General features: G+C 36.5%; 1 protein-coding gene across 2 annotated transcripts in view; it reads right to left on the reverse strand.

The window, feature by feature from the left end:
* The window catches only part of pyd (zonula occludens-like protein polychaetoid), a 253,318-nt gene that overhangs the window by 208,927 nt on the left and 22,403 nt on the right, over nucleotides 1–21,988 (reverse strand). For both annotated transcript variants that reach the window (XM_089101630.1, XM_089101632.1), the window contains exon 3: nucleotides 12,468–12,537. In XM_089101630.1, coding sequence (XP_088957756.1) covers nucleotides 12,468–12,537 — 70 coding nt within the window. The remainder of the gene's footprint in view (nucleotides 1–12,467; nucleotides 12,538–21,988) is intronic.

Genomic DNA, 21,988 nt, shown 5'->3' on the forward strand with positions numbered 1-21,988 from the left:
GGAAGGGGGATTAGTTGCCCCCCAATCACTTTCGACTATTAAAAAAGGCACTAGCCGTTTCAATTTCCAATTGAATGAGCCTTTTCGAAGTTTCTACGCTTTCAATAAAAACCTTATACGCCCCCAGGGCATAATTTACAACCCTTGCCCTGAGGGCTGTGGGGGGGTTGTCATCCTCAAAGACCTAATTTCCAGAACTTAAAGCTAGGTTGAATAAAATGGCTATCTCAAAGTTTTGATTAGATGTGTTTGTTGAAAAGGTGGGCGTAAGAGGCGGGTTAGTTGCCCTCTAATCACTTTCGAATATTAAAAAGGGCACTAGCCCTTTGAATTTCCCATCGAATGAGCCTTTTTTAAAGTTTCTATGACAACGCCTTCTATAAAAACTTTTATATGCCCCAGGGCATAACTTACAACCCTTGCCCTAAGGGCTGTGGGGGACTGTCCTCAAGAACATAATTTCTATCTGGAAATCAACTACGCTGAACAAAATGACTATCTCAAAATTTTGATTGGATGTGTTTCGGGAAATGGTGGGCGTGGAAGGGTTGTCAGTCGCCTTCCAATCACTTTCGACTATTAAAAAGGGCACAAGCCACTCCAATTTCCAATTGAATGAGCGCTTTTCGAAGTTTCTACGACAACTTCTTAGATACGAAGTGCCCTGCTCTAAAGAAAAAATTAATAAATAATACATTGTGCCAACATCGTTCTTATATGCCCCCAGGGCATAACTTAAAACCCTTGCCCTGAGGGTTGTGGGGGAGTTTCCTCCTCTTTACTTAGTCTCCGTTTCTTGTCTCGTTCTCGAGTGTCCCCGTTCTTTACTTAGGCAGCGCGATCGCGCTGCCTATGATTTATACAACAACTTTCTATATAAACCTTATATGCCCCCAAGGCATAACTTACAACCCTTGCACTGAGGGCTCTGAGGGGGTTATCTTCCTAAAAGATCTGATTTCCAGAACGTTCAACTACGTTGAAAAAATGGATATCTCAAAATTTTAATTCGATGTGTTTTGGGAAATGGTGAGCATGAGAGGGGCGTTAGTAACTATCCAATCACTTTCAACTTTTGAAACAGGCACTAGCCATTTCAATTTCAAATTGAATGAGCCCTTTTGAAGTTTCTACGACAACGCTTTCAATAAAAACTTTATATGCCCCCAGGGCATAACTTACAACCCTTGCCCAAGGTCTTTGGGGGGAGGGGTTGTCATCCTTAAAGACCTAATTTTCAAAACTTTCAACTACTTTGAATAAAATGGCTATCTGAAAATTTTGATTGAATTCGTTTGGGGGAATGATGGGCGTGGGGGAGGGGGGCTAGTTGCCCTCCAATCACTTTCGACTATTCGTGCTACCACAAGGTTAAATTTATATATAAATTGTTTATTTTTAAGTTTGCCATGATTAGTCATTTTGTTTTCTACGTTAGTTTTAGGTTTCATTTAGCAATTCGCAGTAATTTAGTAATTCGCTGTAATTTCTTATCGCTTTAAGTTTAGCTTTTTATACTACTTTATTTCTGCTCGTTTCCCGGATTAAACATCGCGTTGGGGCCCCCTTGGTCCAAAATACAAAATAAATTTCAAACAGATTGGTAGAAAAGTTTTTTGGCACTTTTTCAGGCATACGTGTTTTTTTCTATTTTTTTTTTTTTTTTTTGCGCATTGGAGTACCCTTGCTCCAAGGATTAGGTGTATAAATTTTAAGCCAATCAAAAAAAGAAGCTCTTTGTCAAGCCCAATTTTTGAAGGCCCGTGCCCGGCCAAATATTTAATTATACATTAGGGTTCGCGAGTCGATGGAACAGCAAAGATGAAACATGCCCGCATTTCTCAACCTACCAGTGAACAACGGACATTTTGCATAATGTAGGGCCCTTGCTCCTGCAGCCGCTTGGGGTACACCATTCCCAGAGTTTATTTCTAGGACCTTTTGACTATTCTGAACAAACTTTCAATTTGGAATATCAGATGCTTTGGCAGTTTACAGAAACGCCAAGAGTAAGGAAAAAAGGGAAAAGGGACGGTTCTGCCACAATTAATTTACACCCTTCAAAAATATAAATTTCAATTTCAAATTGATTCAACCCTGCCAAGTTTATATGACCACCCTTTTAAACGTAGTGGTCATGAAAAATATTAAAGAAAACAATATATCGGCCGCATTTTGTTCTTGCTAAGTCAATGCTAGTGCATTAACGATGAACTAGAAACTTCTCTAGCTGATTTAACCCTTGACAGGCAACTATAGGAAAAAATACTAGGAAAAATCTCCAACGACTACCATGCAATCTCAAGGTCAGACTATTGACAAAAAAAGCTTTTTGCACTATTTATTCAAAATTGTCAGTTTTAGACCATGTTGTAAAAATACGACATTAGCCTCTCAAGTATACAAAAATAGGGCATTTCCACTTGTTGTGGAAGGCTTTAGAACAGTTATTCTTGGCAATAAGATACAGTGAAAGTTCACATTTTTCGCATTCAAAATGGGTATATCCTGATTTGCACTGTTTGCAGCGGCTCTGCTTCTCAGTCTTTTTTGGCAGTGATCAAGTCCATCGGCTCGAGCAGATATTGCCGGTCGGATTCAATTGCGATTTCAAATGAGGTTGGGACTTTCTTCGATATCTGTGGATGGTCTACCACGTTTACGTGCCAAGGCATACAACCCTGCTGCAACTTCAGACCTTAAGGCTCTCAAGATCATCCGTTCGCCTGTCCTTGAAGTGAATGCTTTGACATCTGACCTGAAAAGAAGCCAACTATTGCAGATTGCTGTGTCAATAATCCACCAGAAGATTCTCATATACCATTTTCGTGTCTGAAGATGAGTTCGGCACATCTCCACCAGCATGTCTGCTAAATCTACGCCACCCATATGACGGTTGTACTCATAAACAATGGCTGGCCTTGAAACTTCAACCATAGATTTATCCTTAACGTTCCAGCGTCTGCACATATCCTGTGGCGTTATTCCTGCATACATCGAAGCCAAGCAAACCTAACCATTTCACTACAATAACACCAGAATGAATACCAGTCCTTTAATGGGAAGTTCCTCTCTCTTGTTTTTTCATTTCACCATCTGTGAGGAGCGGGAAGCCCTTCAGTCGCACTTTACTCAACGTACCAATACAAGGGAATCCTCTAATTTTGAGCAAACTCATTAGTTTCAAGCTCGAAAACAGTAGTCAAAGTAAATCTTGTAGTTCATTTTCTCTGGTAAGGTACTCACCAGACGTAAAACTATGTTGCCTCTAACTCCAAAATCTGGCTCTTTGTCATCTTCAACAAGAGTGTCCTTACCTTGATAAGCTTCATAATCATGTACAAAACCTGACACAACAGCTCTTGTGAACACTTTTATTCCCCACTTAGTCGGGATTTTTGGTTGATATTGTCTCAAGTTGCTTCGTCCCTTGAAAGCGAAGAAGAATTTGCGGACGAAGAATTCAATTGACGAGAATTTGCTCGTCAATTAAATGGTGTTCTTCGGGGCTGAATTCGGGAAACTTGGAACGGATATGACCTAGGACGGGTCGAATCATGTATAGCTTGTCAAATCCTTGTTCTCCAGATTTCTTAGCTTTTTCGTTGTCGTTGAAATGAAGAAAACGTTTGATCTTGTCAAATATTTGTAGGCCCATCTTGTCGGCAATTGCAGGGTATCTGATAGCTGCTTCCCAATGCATTAAATAACAGGGAATTTTTATCATCCCCATTAGTAGAATAATGCTCATGAAAACTTTTAGCTCTTCGACAGGGAGGCAGAGGTTGCATCCTTCAGTTTAAAGTGCAAAGACGTTATTTTGTTCAACTATCAGCTCAAGAAGTCCATTGTCAAAGAATTTTTGGAAATATTTCAGTCGAGTCTCCAAGATGTCTGGAACCTGGCGAGGCTTTCCTTTCCAAGACATATCAACTTTTTTCTATGTCTACTTTTTTCCAGCAGAATTTTTCTTGGACTTCCGATTTCTTCTTTGATTTTTCAGTGCTTGCTGCTGCTGGTTGCTGTTGCTGACTAGAGGGTGGAGTTTCCCCCGAGTCATCGTCGCTGGGTTCACTGCTAGCCTTCACATCATCCTTTTCCAAAAAGAAATGACGATTGTCCAGTAGAGGCAACAAATCAGGATCAAGGTCATTGATAAGATCTTCTGGAGACAGGAATTCTGGATCATTGTCATCATTATCATCCGACATATCCAACAACATCTCTTTCGGAATACCAAAAATATACTTGGCTGCCTCTCCTGCGTCAATTTGGCGATTTTGAGCTCGTTTTCTTACTCTGTCGTAAGATTCCGCCCTCTAGAAAGAAAACAAAATTAGACATACGACACACCCTGCCTAATCAATGATCCATTATCCCTAAGGGGTGGCCTGAGCTATTATGTAGGAGGGACCCCTCCTACATAATAGCTGATGTAAAATTATACTATTTTCTTCACCCTTTTTATTTTCTTATTTAGTTGTTCGTTTCACTATTTTGACCCACGATCGTCCAATGTCGTATTTTTATAACACAAGGAAATGTATCTTGCTACTGATCCAAATTCTTGCACACATTATGAATTTCATCTACAGCAATTCAAAATTGTATATATTTCCTAAACATAGGACATGCACGGAATATCCCACCTTTTCGCTTTAATTCCAGTTCTAGCTTAGAAAATGCCAACCTTTTCATTCGGTTCTTTATTTTTAACAGTGAGTTCTTTATTTAACAATAAAAATCATAAACAAAAAACTGCATCAACAAAATCTCCCCCACAAGGCTCCATGGCCGGGAAATTGGTTTTTCTTATCCCTTGGTTTGGTGACTCACTGCTTAGGCCACATATCACACAGCGTCCCCGGAGTCGATTAATGCCTCCTCGGAGGCATCAATTGACTGCCATCTTTCTGCACCATCAAAAGATGCTGCTATAAGCAATATTTTTACAGCAAGATGGCAGTCTAAGCTAAAAAAAAAACAGGTTTGTTTTTCTACAACAATTGCCTCTATAGGGTTAAAGAAAGAGTCCCACTTTTGACACCCCAATAATTTTCGTACCCACTCATTGTAGCCTAGTCGTAGCGTTCGTTTTTAGCAGTTAAGCTTCCAGGGTTTTAATAACAACAGCTTTGCAAAAGTTACATGGCCACAGTGAACTTAACAAAATTTATATTTCAAAGCCCGCCCTTCCTCCTCTCTCGGCGGCCCTACATCCAACTTACAAACCGAGCAAAAAATGCACTCTGCTTATAAATTCAGCACGGAAGATCAATTTGTCAAATAATTCATGGTAAAGAACTCAATTTGTCAAACAGTTGAGTAACAAACTCAATTTGTCAAACAGTTCGTGGTAATGAACTGTATGTAAGGAGCGACCCGGCTCAATAGTAATCGAAACTCTAAAAAACGGCTACGAGCCTGAGAAAATCTGCCTGATTTTCGAAAAAAGGGGAAAACATCCCCTAAAAGTATTAGAATCTTAATGAAAATTACATAATCAATTCAGCGTATCCGAAAACCCTACTGTAGTGGTTTCAAGCTCCGATCTGCAAAAATATGAAATTTTGTATTCTTTGCCAGAAGAAAGATCACGGATGCGTGTTTGTTTGCTTTTTTTCACAAGGGTGATCGTATCGACCCCGCAGTCCTAGAATATCGTGGGAGGGCTAATCCAAACGGAAATTAAAAGTTCTAGTGTCCTTTTTAAGTGACCAAAAAGACTGGAGGGCAACCTGCCCCACCCCCGCCCCCTTTTTTTTTACCTAAGTCATCTGATCAACATTTTGAGATAGCCATTTTGCTCATCATATATTGAAAGGCCCAATAACTTTGCATTTGGATATAACATGACCCCCCCCCCCCCAACAGCCCCAGGAGAAAGGTTAGGTTAGGTCATAAAATTTGCTTATTTTTTACACATAGTATTTGTTATTGTGAAGTACGTATACGTTTTTAGGTGGGTGGGGGGGAATTTTTACTGGAGTTTTTTCCACGGTTTCCATGAGGAGGGAACAAACTCAATTTGTCAGAAAGATCAATTTGTCAAACAGTTCGTGGTAATGAACTGTATGTAAGGAGCGACCCGGCTCAATAGTAATCGAAACTCTAAAAAACGGCTACGAGCCTGCGAAAATCTGCCTGATTTTCGAAAAAAAGGTAAACATCCCCTAAAAGTATTAGAACCTTAATGAAATTTAAGATTCTTAAGATTAAACCCCATCAGATTCAGCGTATCAGAAAACCCTACTGTAGTGATTTCAAGCTCCTATCTGCAAAATTGTGGAATTTTGTATTTTTTGCCAGAAGAAAGATCACGGATGCGTGTTTGTTTGCTTTTTTTCACAAGGGTGATCGTATCGACCCCGCAGTCCTAGAATATCGTGGGAGGGCTAATCCAAACGGAAATTAAAAGTTCTAGTGTCCTTTTTAAGTGACCAAAAAGACTGGAGGGCAACCTGCCCCCCCCCCCGCCCCTTTTTTTTTACCTAAGTCATCTGATCAACATTTTGAGATAGCCATTTTGCCCATCATATATTGAAAGGCCCAATAACTATGCATTTGGATATAACATGACCCCCCCCCCAACAGCCCCAGGAGAAAGGTTAGGTTAGGTCATAAAATTTGCTTATTTTTTACACATAGTATTTGTTATTGTGAAGTACGTATACGTTTTTAGGTGGGTGGGGGGGAATTTTTACTGGAGTTTTTTCCACGGTTTCCATGAGGAGGGAAGTTTCCAGGGGGTGAACTTGTCAGGGAAAACTATACAGTGGGGGAATTTGCCAGAATACCTATACAAAACGATAAAATAAAAGTTCAAAATAGGGATAAAATCCTTTTTAATAGACAGTGTATAATAAATTTCACAAAAAAAAACAGATATTTCGGTCACATATACAGTGACCGTCATCAGTAGTAAAACCTTTTCAAGTCTTTGTTGCTTTATTGGTATATATTCAAGTAATAAAGAAAACACAATGCAATCAAAAGTATCTCTGGGAAGTGATTTAACTAATAAATTTTCTATTTCCAATTTGTTACTTAGTTGAACACTTAAGAAATCACATTTTAAAACAGATGAATCACCAGGTGCTAAATCTAGGGCTAAAATATCAAATTCTTTGAGATCTTTCATTGGATTATAGCAGCTGCCAACATCTAAACTTCCTATTGACTCTTTGAGTTTGTAATCCAATTCCGGGTATGAATATTCTTAATCGGGTAGCCGGCAGTGTGGTTTCCGAAATTATCTACCTATACAAAATTCTTTTTAAATGTCTTGTTTTCTCTTTTCAGTCTCACTTTAACGCGTGGAGTTGTTAAGGGTAGGTTAATTGTCCTGGGTAAATTTTCACCGGGATTGAATTGTCTAGGGGATATTTCTTTAGGGAGGGGGATTTCTCCGTGGAGGTGCGGTCAGATTTCCTGGCATTGCTTAAAAACGATCAGAAATTGAATAAAAAAACAAACAATTTTTTTCAACTGGAAGCAAGGAGCAACATTAAAACTTAAAACGAACAGAAATTATTCCGTGTATGAAGGGGATTGCCCCCTCCCAAATACCTCGCTCTTTACACTAAACTTTAAATTGTGTCCTAATTATTTAAGAACGACTCCTGAAACACAAGGATCGTTTAATTAGAAGAATAGGGAGCTTTTTAAAAAGTGCAAAAAAAAAAACTTTAGCGTAAAGAGTGAGGTGTTGTGGAGGGGGCAATCCCCTTCATACACGTAATAATTTCTGTTCGTTTTAAGTTTTAATGTTGCTCCTTACTTTCAGTTGAAAGAACTTATTTTTAATTTAATCACATAATAAGGCACCATTAGTAAGCTTTCTCTAATATCTTTATCGCTAGCAAGCACCCCTTTCAGACCTTAGAGGCCAATAAAAAAGATGACATTTACCAACTCGACACCTGACCGAACCATAGGGTTTTAAACCTGATCTCCTGGTATACTTGAAAAACATTTAAGGTTTCTAAAGGTTTTTGTTCTGACAAAACCCTCTTACTTACTGATTTTGAAGGGTGTAACATTTCTTCGTGGGTGGCATTTAATCTGTTGTTTTTTTAAATTTTTTTTTAAGACACCTTTGCTTAAATAATGAGCCCAGTGAATAGGCGATCTTTGTAGCTAATGAAGACGTTATAATTATCGTGTCCGATTTGGAAACATTCTAGTGAACAGATTCTCCCTGCATAGAATTAATTCCTATTCAGGAATCTTGATTATTGCTTGATTTTAAGTCTATTGATGAAATCTTAGGCTTTGCAAGATTATGTCGGCACAGTCCCGAATCAAGAATAAAAAGTGCAATACGATAGAACAACTTCAAATGAAAGTAAGGAGCAACATTAAAACTGTAAACAAACAGAAATTTTTCCGTATGTGAGAGGAGCTGCCTCTTCCTCATCTCTCGCTCTTTACGCTAAACATTTTGAAAGTTCTTTAAAGACACTTCCCATTGATATTCAACGGTACTTACGTTTCAGGAGTCGCTCTAATAGAACTGGGACAGAGAGTCAAACTTTACCGTAAAGAACAAGGGATAAAGCCCTCTTCCCCTCATATAGGGGCTAATTCCTGTTCGTTTTAAATTTGAATGTGGCTCCTTAGTTTCAGTAGAAAAAACTTGTTTTTTATTCAATTTCTGACCGTTTTTTAAATAATACCAGGAAATATTACTCCCCCTTGTGAACCTTGCCCTGAAAAATCCCCCCCCCCTATCTTTCCTCTCCATGGAAAATACCCCTCCGGAAAAATTTCTGTATATTTCTCAACAAAAAATACCACCTGTAAACGATGAGCAAATTGCATAACTTACTGCCCTATCCCCAGGTGTTGTAATTGGCATGTCATCCCCAGAGGCATAGTTTTGGATCTTTCAACTATGCTGAAAAAAGGCTATCTCAAAATCTGATCGAATGTCTTTGGAAAAAAAGGGGGCGTGAGAGGAGGGGGGGGGGGTAGATGCCCTATAACCTTTTTGGTCACTTAAAAAGGGCACTAGAGCTTTTAGTCTCCGTTCAAATGAGCCCTCTCCGGCTATTCTAGGACAATTGGTTCAATACGATCACCCCCTGGAAAAAAGGAATTTGAAACTTCTACAATGGGGTTCTCTTGTATGCTGAATCTGGTGGTGTAATTTTCCTGAAGATCCCTTGTTTTTTGGGGGGATTTTCCCCCTATTTCGAAAATTGGACAAATTTTCTAAGGCTTTTACCTTCTGATGAGTAACATTAAACTTTTAGAATTTTATATATTTAGAATCAGAATAAAAAGCCAATACCCTACTTTTGATGTAATCGTTGTTACAAAAATTAATTTTTTTTTTAGAGTTTCAGTTACTATTTTTGGCCGGGTCGATCCATATTTGCAATTTATTACCACAAATTGCTTCATAACATATGGTTCAAAACTTATTTTAGTTTTAGATGGCCAAAAAATGCCACAAATTGACTACTACTTTTATTAGCACATTCCCTCTCAATTTTCATGGGTCCGAACGACATCGTTCAGAACGACATCGTTTAAAACTGACAGAGATGTCAGTGAAACTTCAGGTTGGGATTACAAATCGATCTGCAGTGCTAATACCCCACAAAGCTTTAAAGTAACTGTCATCTACGGTGTGCAGTTGTGGAGCAATAATTGCGGCTATATCTTTTGGGTAACAAATTGTTTGTTCCGTTTTATGTTTGTCAAAGGCTGTAGAATTAAGAGAGATCTAGGAATAACTGTTATGTGTATGAAGCCGCAACGAAATGCATGCACTGAATACCCCTTTATCTCTGTTTCCCCAAATACCTATGTTGATTACCGATGTTAGGAGCCTGAACCTATTTTGCCCGAAAACCCGCAGACCCCCAGAAAGACACTAACTGTTGCCTTGCATCAAGTTTTTTTTTTAAAGATCCAAGAATCTTTTTTAGTAGAATTCTTGGAGGCAAGCATCTAAACCCCGCTTCTTCCCTTTCCTTAAAAAAAAAAAAAAATTATAATTACGAAATCTGGTCCTGATCCTAAAATGGCCTAGCCAGGACTTCAGCTTTTAAATTCCAAGAAATTGGGCTGACATCCAGCCCCTTCTTGACGGATGTAAGGATGACATTACTTTAGGGATTCTTCTTCCCCTCCCCTCTCAAGGATGGACTGTTTCCAGACCCCAAAATACCATACTAGGATATTAGTTCTTATTTTACACAAATTTTGAGTCAGATGCAATAGCTCGTTCTGGTAGATACCACAAAGACAAGAACCATGAGCCCTAAAGAAGAATGCAGGGGGCCGTGGGGCCCAGGTCTCCCAAAATTCTAAACTTCTCCCATTTTTTGGGCACTTAATCATTTTATTATTATTGTTGGGCTCCCACGTAAAAAAAAAAAGAAAAAAAAAAAAAAAGAAAAAAAAAAAAAGAAAAATCTTACTTGCTTGACAAAGCCCTTTCTTCAATAGTTGTCGGAACGGGTATGTACCCCAGAAAGCACAATTAGGATACTGACTTACTTCTCACCAAGTTTGGCTGAAATCCGATAACACCTCTGCTAGATATTCAGATAATGAAAATTGTGGGGTGCCTCCCGTTCCATTTCCCAATAAAGTAGGATTGCGTCGGGATCGCTGGAAATGAATATTTAACACAAGATCTTACCGCCACTGGGTTTGGCTGGGATTCAACAGTCTTTTCCGGTAGATGTCCAATTGACAATAATTTAGGGACCACCCGCCCCCTACTCCAAGGCTAGGTTGTTTCCAGACACCCAAAAGGCAAAACTAAGATGTTGACCAGTAATCCGGGCCAAGTTTTGTTGAGCTTTCACCAGTCTTTTTAGCATATGTTCTGATACCGTGAATTTGAGGACCCCCCCCCCCTCCCCCTCCACGGACGATAGTATTTGTCCGGACACTTTCAAGACGTTTAAGAAGGATATACTCTTCCTGCCCAAAAAGTTCGATTATTTTGGGAAAAAATGAAAATACATCTAAACAGAAAAAAATAGAGCATATTTTCCTAGAGTCTTTCAGATTGTAAAAGTTGGGAGCAGTGCGGTGTTAGAAGGGCCTTCGAGAACCAGGACTCGGGACCATGGATAAACTTCTTCGTGCCCTTCCTCTCCTTCGCTTTATTTTTGAAACATAGTTATAATAAAAAGAAATTGGATATGAAATAGAAGCGGCCCTTGACGTCGGAAGCATAGAACTGCACGCAACATTTCTCTGGCCTCCACGGCAAAAATTATTCCTGAAGCAGACTCTGCTAACATTTCTTTGTTTTCAATACATTTGTTTTCTTATGTTAGGGTTACGTTTTCTACGTTTTTGTTACGTTTTCTTATGTTTGTTTTCTCAATACATTTGTTTTCTTATGTCCGTATCAAACTTTGATACGGAATTATCTGTTCACAATCGTAGTTGTTATCAACGATGCCTTAGGCTTTTCTCTAATCTAATGCTAAAAACGAGGGGCCGAACACATTCGATGACCGTTCTAGTCGACAATGTTAGGTCCATTTTCTTTTAAAACTATAGTGTACGTTATGACAGCTTTGGCTATAAGTTGCATTAGTACGGGTAGCTTTAATTCAAGTTAGAGATAATCTAAATTTCAGCTGAAACATGTCAAAAAAAGGTAATTTTTTTCCCGAATCAACAACAAATATAGTTTTGCAGTTTCCTACAATTATATCTCCGGGTTGCATAATAAAGGGTAAAGTTTATCAAACGTTTTGCAGCAGATACACACAAATTTTGATTTTCAGGTTTCTAGTCAATTGAAAAAAAAAAAAAAAACATAACACATTCTGGAATAAAATGCCCTCATTACAAACCAAATAAAAACAATTAAACTTGAATAATAAATTCCCAAATTTCCGAAAAATATCACACTGGACCCAAGGGATTTTCTCCTCTGTCCCATTCTCTCTACCGCCCTGGATATGATGACAGAAAAACCGAAAGGCCCTTATTTCAGCTATATATCAATTGCTAGGGGCTACACCTTTTTGGAAAAATTGTCAGCATTGTGAATTTGTAAGCACAGTCAGAGTCAACCCAGCACCAACAAAGTACCAAGAGAAATCTGGAGAAAGACAAAGGAAGCGTCAGATGACCCCCCTCCCCCACCCACGCATAGTACTACCAAGTGAAAGCTGCGAATCAGGATATCGGTATGCCTACCTGCACTACGGGGAACAATAGTCGGCATGTGAAGATTTTCTTTTTTTTATTGCCCAAGATTGTTAAACAGTCTCTAGAATAAAAATGTCTCTACTACCCAATCCCTTTCACCTTTTATACGATAAAAATAAATTAGCTAATAGTTACCACTCGACTTTTTGTAACTAAACCCTATCCTCCAAGCACTTTCACACTGCCTAAAACTTTTTCAACGCAGTACTTGACAAAACTAAAATATTATTTGGTAAATATTTGACCAAGCAACGATAGACTGTAATCTTTACCGTTTAACTTCTTGCAATGTATCCGCTCCGCCAGGCGTTGTTTTTAATTGGGACTCTTCAACGTCAGAACCTGAAAAACGGAAGGAAAAACACCTTAGAACATTTGATCCTAATCGGAAATCAACACTGCCGAATCTACTAAACTGTCTCCGAAATAAAGTCACTCTTCGCGAGCATTCAAAAAGCACCGATCAGCGGAGAGTCAACGACACAAAAAAAAAACAAAAAAAACTAGAGACTAACGTGGAGTTTCTGGGAAAAGCTGGTGAGGATGATTGGATAATTTATTTTTAAAGGCGTTAATTCAAAAGATCTAATTAACAGGTATGGCAGCTTTATTTCTAGGTGTCTTGAAACTCCTGTCGTTAAGGATTCTTACACTTTTAATGAGACATAAAAAAAGTTTATTTTCCTACGCCAACGCACGATTTCTAGCGATAAACCCAAAAAAGAAGAAACGCCCATGGTAACCTTTCAGGCACGTACACAAACATTTAGTCTAGAGGAGCCTGAAATTCGGAGGGGCGAAGAAACGCAAAAAATAGGCATAATGTGTAGAAAATACAAAAATTGTAAGGAAAAATAATTAAAAACTCAATATTTCAGAGGAGAGCAGGAGGTGGAGCGCCCATCCATCAGAAATGCCCACCTTAAAGAAGGCATAGTGTAAAGAATGAAGAAAAATAAGAACCAAATTTTTTTTTTCGTAGTCTGTGCTAATTAAGGGTAGGAGCATAATTTGCTAAGTGGCAGGGGGTAACTGACCCTCCCAGATCCCGTTTCCTCCCCCAGAAACCAGCCCCCCCCGCTGAAATTTAGTTTCTTCAAAAATCTTGTCGAAACTAAGAATTGCTTGCATAGTTCAAGACATAAACGGGTCAGTTTTCTTTAGTATATCTTTGCCTTTATGGTATTACGAGTATATGGCTCATTTTTCAGTTTTCACTGTCATTTTCACTTGATTTGCGAAAACTGGCTTCAACCTTGCCCCCCCCCCCAGGATTTTGACGAAATTTCACTATTCGTTAAGGGCAGAGTGCCGTCTCCCATTTATAGTTTTTTCTGTTCTTATCATTTAGAACAAGTGGTTATAGACACTTGAGAGAGGGCTAATTCAACCACAGTTAAGCATTCTGAGGGTATTTTTAAGAAAGCAATACTGATTGGAGGGCAAAATTTCACATTTAAAAGACCCCATTCGCCACCGGCACCCCTAAAACCGCCCGTGGCATCGGAGCAAAATTTCCAGATTGCCATTTTAATCAGACTGGTCGAAGTATAAAAAAAGTGAAGGAGAATTCACTCAATCGCTAATTCTGAGCTCTAGTGTCATTTTAAAGGCTAAAATAGAGAAGAGCAACCTATCATCCGATTTCTTCGGGTTAACCCCTCCTCTCAGCCTCAAATGGTGTCGTGTAAGAAAATTCAAGACATTGATTTTAATCAAAACGGTCATTTATTTAAAACTGTGCCACCGGACCTTACATAACCAGTGCAGCCCGGGGGTAAGGACATCAAATTATATAAAAAAAAAACAGCCATAAACGCCTTGTAGAAAAACAGAACCATACAAGCATTTTCAATTTGTATGACGAAAGAACGCAATCTAAGGCCCTTGGGCTGACACCCCCTACACACAACATCCTATCCAAGGAGGGTGGGTGGGATGTTGCGGGGCTGGACCCCCCCCCCCCAAAAAAAAAAAATCGTCTGAATTGTAAACACGTAACAAAATGCATACAAACAAATTTTGATGAGTTTTGAAAGTATTTTTGTAACCTCCCCCCTACCAACAAAAATCCTGGATACACCTTAGCATACACCTACTTGTTTTGTGTTTAAAGATTTTATATTCGTACAATTTATGTTCCAAAATAAGGCCTGTTCCGGCTCTGTCACCTCTTTTATCATAGAAACTTGGGGGTGTTCAACCTTGTTGAAATCGGGGTCATACAAGAAGTTTTGCTTAGATTCAGACAATGACAAGCCCTTGGGTTCATCACCCTTCCACCCCCCCCCCCCATTTTTTTTATCATAGAAAAGTGCCTTTTTATATGATGTTGGAAGGTGAAAATTTTACAACCTCGTTGAAATCGAAACGATACAAAACAAGGAATTTTTACCTTTGTGATTGAGGTACTCAAAATGAAGCTCTTGGGCCCGAACTACCAATTATTTACTACCGGCCATTAGAACAGAAACTCAAGGGTTTCTGAACCTGTTAATCACGGCTGCAGCAGTAGCTGCAACATAGTAAAGAACGAACTACGGTCCATAGTAACCACAAGTTTAAAAAAGCGCTTAAAAGAACCTTCTAGTGAGAAAAATTGCCATTCGTATTCAGGAATGGTTATTATTATTTCGATTAATCTTAATAGTAAAAGTTCATTGCGAAGACAAATTTATGGGGATTTTGAAAAAATCATCATAAATCCATCATTTTGATGTAAGTTGAATCTTTCAGGGGGATGTTGAACTGAATGAAAAGACACTTTGCACATCCAGGTTGTCAAAAGACCGTATTTGCAATATTTCAAAAACTGATAAGGGTGCTTGGTTGAAACTTTTGGAGAATTTTGAAGGAGGTCTTGAGCTAAATCAAAAACGATATGTGCATTCTGGTTGTCAAAATGGCGTATCTACAATGTCGCAGGAATGACCAAGGGTGTTGAGCTGAAACGTCTTTGGAACAGCTAAGGATATTAAGTTGAGACTTTCAGGGAATGTTGAACCCAAATCAATGGACACTATGTACATCCAGGTTGTCAAAAATATGTGAAATATCTCTGCCAGCATAATTTATTCCAATAATCACAACACATATAAATTCTTACATACAGAATACAGTATCCTACACCACACCAGAGCACAAATTAATAAGCCATTAGTAACTCGACAGATACTGTTATTGTAGAAATTCTGAAAGAATATTCTCCTATAAAGTTTATCATTGTGTCGGACAACAACTTTTACTATATAGTTTCTCACAAAATGCATAAAATGAGCCTTTCAGAAAAGAGGAAGATTGAATCACACTAAGGACATATTTTATAAATAGTGTTTGATTTCCACTCAAATTTATTCATGAATTCTGATTTTTCTGACGACAAATCAGAGGCTGAATTTGAAATATATAACTCCAAAATCAAAATACAACAAGCACGTATTTCCCAAATGCTGTTCAGGTTACACCTTGATGCAATGAGTCAAGCAAGGGTTTTCAATCCGTAAAATTGGAGGACCAAAGGCAGGGTCCCTTCAACCCAAATTTGCACAAATGGATCCGTTGTACTACTTTGGACTCTTGATCAATCTTGGATTATTTAGTGAATGTTCGTAAAGAATAAAAACTAATCATTAAAAATCACTAACATAAGAGTATAAAGTGGGTTCATATTTCACAAATGATGTTCGGTATCCACGAGATTGGGTTTTTAAGGGTTTCTGAGCTTGTTGATTGCAAATCTTTAGCTAACATTTAACTACAGAAGTTACCATACATTACGTACATAATTCCAAACTGGTGTTTGATTTCCACAAAATATGGTACTCAGATTAAAAATCCGCGGCTATTAGTGCAATCTAAAATTCTATTATAAAAATATTAATTATATATTTTGCAAATGGCTCAAATGTTACATCTTTGTGAAAATCAGAGTCACGTAGGGAAGTTTAATCTTTAGCGCTGAAAGGCTAAAAGCTTAGTCCTTGAGCCCATGTTCCCTCCAACACCTCCTATCTCTATCCTCATTTCCCAGCTTAGCTTATATAGACCCCTGTCGACTCTCTGTCATTTCAGGAATTTTCCATGCATTGGCCCTAAATTACTAAATTTTATCATGAAAAGTCATTGAGATTGTAATGGGACTGTCTTTAATAAAAAAAAAATAAAAAAGAATAAAAAATAGAATCAAACTTTACACCGTAGTAGAATGGCCCCTATTGATACAGAACGTACACCATATATGGGCATAGAACCACGTGGTTTATGGTTTTTGTCAGTGAGAATTTGAAAAACAGGAACTTTGTCACATTTATGTTTGTTTGTTGTCAGTGAGAATGAAAAAACAGGAATTTTGTCACATTTATGTTTGTTTTCTTGGATGGTTATGTGTGTTTTATGGATTTTGTCATTGAGATTGTAGAAACAGGAATTTTGTCATATTTATGGTCTTTGTCAGTGAAAATTGAAAAACAGGAACTCTGTCACTTTCATGCATTATTGAGTCATTAATCAAATTGTTTCCAGGCAAGGTTAATTAATGTCTGACAGATGACGTCAAGTTAATTAATGTCTGGAGTTCTACCAAGAGAAATGTCTCCGGGCAAAGTTTAGATCACACATGACAGATGATGTCGTGAATGATTGATTGACATGAAAGGGGACTTAATTTGTTGTTTTAAAGAGAATTAATTCATGAAAGGGACTTAATTTGGAATTCTTGCAGAAGAATTGTTTCCGACCAAATGTTTTTAACATATCGCGCGAAAGGGTTTCTTTTGTAATTTCAAATGTGAAATCATAGGGATGCTAAACAAAAGGAACACGCTGAATTTACGTTTAGGGATTATTTGGGCGAAACCGTTTTAACCATTTTATGGCATTATTTCGGCGAAACAGTTAGAGACATTCTAAAAGATGATTATAGAAGAGAATTTGAGGGTAAAACTCTGTGGTCCTTATAATACGCAAGTTCGATTTTAACAGTTTCTTAAGGTCCTCTACCACAACCCACAGGGTTCCGACCCCCCTACCCCAACCCCAAAGGGTTCCAATCCCTCTACCCCAACCCCGAAGGAAGCCACCGGTCCTCAAAGGTCCACTGGGCTCCCAAAGGGCCCCCCGGCCCTCAAGGTTCCCCCAGACCCCTCCCCTCCCCCAGGGCCCAAAGGGCCCCTCCCCCCTTTGGCTCCCCAAAGGGCCCCTCTCCCTCCATCTCCTCTCCTCCTCCTCCCCTTCCCCTCCCCTCCTCCTCCTCCTCCCCTCCCCTCCCCCATTTTTTATACTTTTTTTGTGCATTGAGACACAGAACAACCCCCCCCCCCCGGCCCCTCCCCCCTCCAAAGGTCTGATTTTTCAAAGTTCATTTTGAATTTCCTTCGTTGAAATGCAAGAGTTGGAATGTTTCAGTAGTGTTTGGTTGTGGTTTAACTTGTCACAGTTACATTTTCTTTATTTTTCAAATTTCATTTTGAATTTCATTCGTTGAAATGCAAGAGTTGGAATGTTTCAGTAGTGTGTACCATTGTGGTTTACTTTGTCACTGTTTCAGGTTATGTATTTTTTCAATTTTAATTTCGAATTTCCATCGTGGAAATGTAAGAATTAGAAGATCTCAGTGGTGATTGGTTTAAATTTTCAATCTCAAATTTTCTCAATTTTTCATTTTTAATTTTTATTTTAATTTGTTGAAAGTCAAGAGTTAGAATATTTTAGTAGTGTTTCGTTGTGGTTTACATTGTCACATTTAAATTTTCTTGATTTTTCAAAGTTCATTTTGAATTTTCTTTTGTTGAAAAGCAAGTTGGAATATTTCAATAGTGTGTTGTTGTTGTTTACCTTGTCACAGTTATATTTTCATAATTTTTCAAAGTTCATTTTGAATTTCTTTTGTTGAAATTCAAGAGTTGGAATATTTAAGAAGTGGTTGGTTGTGGTTTACCTTGTCACTGTTACATTTTCGTGATTTCTCCAAGATCATTTAGAATTTATTTCATTGAAATGCAATAGTTGGAATAATTCAGTAGTGTTTGCTTGTGGTTTACCTTGTTACAGTTACATTTTATTGATTTTTCAAAGTTCATTTGAATTTCTTTCGTTGAAATGCAAGAGTTGGAATAATTCAGTAGTGTTTTCTTGTGGTTTACCTTGTTACAGTTACATTTTCTTGATTTTTCAAAGTTTATTTTTATTTAGTTCGTTGAAATGCAAGAGTTGGAATATTTCAGTAGTGTTTGGTTGTGGTTTACCTTGTCACACTTACATTTTCTTAATTTTTCAAAGTTCATTTTGAATTTCTTTCATTGAAATGTAAGAGTTGGAATATATCAGTAGTGTTTGGTTGTGGTTTACCTTGTAACAGTTACATTTTCTTAATTTTTCAAAGTTCATTTTGAATTTCTTTCGTTGAAATGCAAGAGTTGGAATATTTCACTAGTGTTTGGTAGTGGTTTACCTTGTCACAGTTACATTTTCTTTATTTTTCAAAGTTCATTTAGAATTTATTTCTTTGACATTCAAGAGTTTGAATATTTTAGGAGTGTGTGTTTGTTGTTTACCTTTTCACATTTACATTTTCTCTATTTTTAAAAGTTCATTTTTAATTTATTTATTTGAAATTAAATAGATGGAATATTACACAAGTGTTTGGTATTGGTTTACCGTGTCAAACATACATTTTATTTATTGTTCAAATTTAATTTTTAATTTCTTTATTCTAAATGTCAGAGTTGCAAGATTTAAGTATTGTTTGGTCGTGGTTTACCTTGTCACATTTACATTTTATTGATTTTTAAACGTTCATTTGAACTTATTTAGTTTAAATGTAAGATTTGGAAAATTTAAGTATATTTTGGTTGAAGATTACCTTGTCACAATTAAATTTTATTTATTTTTAAAAGTTCATTTTGAATTTCTTTCATTAAAATGCAAGAGTTGGAATATTTCAGTAGTGTTTGTTTGTTGTTTACCTTGTCACAGTTACATTTTCTTGATTTTTCAAAGTTTATTTTGAATTTCTTTCGTTGAAATGCCAGAGTTGGAATATTTCACTAGCGTTTGGTTGTTGTTCACCTTGTCACAGTTTCATTTTCCGTATTATTCAAAGTTTATTATGAATTTATTTCATTGAAATGCAAGAGTTGGAATATTTCAGTAGTGTTTGGTTGCGGTTTACCTTGTCAGAGTTACATCTTCTTGATTTTTCAAAGTTCATTTTGAATTTCTTTCGTTGAAATACAAGAGTTGAATTAATTCAGTAGTGTTTGGTTATGGTTTACCTTGTCACAGTTACATTTTCTTTATTTTTCAATGATCATTTTGAACTTTTTTCCTTGAAATGCAGGAGTTGGAATATTTCAGTTGTGTTTGGTTGTGGTTTACCTTGTCTAGGTTACATTTTCATAATTTTTAAAAGTTCATTTTGAATTTCTCTCATTGAAATTCAAGAGTTGGAATATTTCAATAGTGTTTCGTTGTTATTTACTTTGTCAGAGTTACATTTTCTTTATTTTTCAAAGTTAATTTCTAATTTCTTTCCTTGAAATGCAAGAGTTGGAATATTTCAGTAGTGTTTGGTTGTGGTTTACCTTGTCACACTTACATTTTCTTGATTTTTCAAAGTTCATTTTGAATTTCTTTCGTTGAAATGCAAGAGTTGGAATATTTCAGTAGTGTTTGGTTATGGTTTACCTTGTCACAGTTACATTCCCTTAATTTTTCAAAGTTCATTTTGAATTTCTTTCATTGAAATGCAAGAGTTGGAAAATTTGAGTAGTGTTTTGTTGTGGTATACCTTGTCACAGTTACATTCTCACGATTTTTAAAAGTTTATTTTGAATTTCTTTCGTTTCAATGCATGAGTCGGAAAATTTAATTTATTACTCGGTGTGTGTAACAGTTACTCAGTTACATTCTGTTTATTTTTCAAAGTTTTTTTTGAATTTTTATCATTGAAATACAAGAGTTGGAATATTTCAGAAGTGTTTTGTAGTGGTTTACATTTTCACAGTTACATTTTCTTGATTTTTCAAAGTTCATTTTGAATTTCTTTCGTTGAAATGCAAGTTTTGGTACGCTCCAGAAGCGTTCCTTTGGGGTTTAAAGTATCACAGTTGCTGTTCCTTGATTTTTCAAAGATCATTTTGAGCTACTCTCGTTGTAAAGCAAGGGTTGGTCTGTCTATGAAGTGTTTGGTTGATGTTTACATTGTAACAGTTTCTTTTTCATTTTTTTTAAATTTTAATTATTAATTTATTTCATTAAAATGAAAGATTTGGAATATTTTAGTTGTGTTTGTTTGTGGTTTACATTGTCCCAGTTACAGTATCTTGATTTTTCAAATGTCTGTAGAATTTCTTCCGTCTTAATTAAAGATTTGTACTATTTCATTAGTGTTTGTTTGTGGTCTACATAATCACAGTTAAACTTTATTGATTTTTAAAAGTTTATTTTTAATTTATTTAGTTGAAATTAAAGATTTTTAATATTTAAGTAGTGTTTTCTTGTGGTTGACATTGTCAAAGTTAAATATGCTTGTTTTTTCAAATTTCATATTAACTTCTTTCATTGAAATACAAGAGTTTGAATATTTCAATAGTGTTTGGATGTGGTTTAAATTGTCACACTGACATTCTCATAATTTTTCAATGTTTATTTTGAATTTCTTTCGTTGAAATTCAGGAGTTGGACTATTTCATTAGTGTTTGGTTGTGGTTTAACTTGTCACAGTTACATTTTCTTGATTTTTTAAAGTTCATTTTGGATTTCTTTCATTGAAATGCAAGAGTTGGAATATTTCAGTAGTGTTTGATTTTGGTTTACCTTGTCACAGTTATATTCTCTTGATTTTTAAAAGTTATTTTTGAATTTCATTCTTTGACATGCAAGAGTGTGGCTATTTCAGTTGTGTTTTATTGTTATTTACCTTGTCATAGTTACATTAACTTAATTGTTCAAAGTTAATTTGAATTTCTCTAGTTGTAATGAAAGAGTTGGAATATTTCAGTTTCGTTTGGTTGTGGTTTACATTGTCCCAGTTAAATTTTAAGTATTTTTTAAAGTTTTGTTTGAATTTCTTTTGTTGCAATGAACGAGTTGGAATATTCCAGTAGTGTTTCTTTGTGGTTTACCTTGTCAGATTTACCTTTTCCTGATTTCTCATAGATTATTTTTAATTTATTTCCTTCATATTAAAGAGTTGAAATATTTCAGTAGTTTTTGATTTCGGTATACCTTGTCCCAGCTACATTTTCTTTATTTTTCAAAGTTTATTTAGAATTTCTTTCGTTGAAATCTAAGAGTTGGAATATTTCAGTAGTGTTTGGGAGTGGTATACCTTGTCACAGTTACATTTTCTTGATTTTTCATATTTCATTTTAAATTTCTTGCTTTGAAAAGCAAGATTTGGATTATTTCAGTAGTGTTTGGTTGTAGTTTACCTTATCGCAGTTACAATTTCTTGATATTTCAAAGTTTATTTCGAATCTATTTAGTTTAAATTAAAGAGTTGGAATATTTCAGTAGTGTTTCGTTGTGGTTTACCTTGTCACAGTTACATTTTCTTGATTTTTCAATGTTCATTTTGAATTTCTTTAGTGGAAATATGTTTTGTCGTGCTTTACCTTGACACAGTTAAATTTCCTGATTTTTGTTAGGTTATGTTAGGCTAGATAAAGTTAGATTAAGGTTAAGTTAGGTTAGGTTTTCCTATGTGCGCGCGCGTACGTAGGCTAACGTACTTTTCAAATTTTTGAAAAGTCAAAAATAGCAAACTACTCATCCCAAACTATTGGTTTCAGAC

Source organism: Artemia sp. Qi Xiang Cuo, chromosome 15, assembly GCF_049724085.1.
Source record: "Artemia sp. Qi Xiang Cuo chromosome 15, ASM4972408v1, whole genome shotgun sequence".
NCBI classification, from domain to species: Eukaryota; Metazoa; Arthropoda; class Branchiopoda; order Anostraca; family Artemiidae; genus Artemia; species Artemia sp. Qi Xiang Cuo.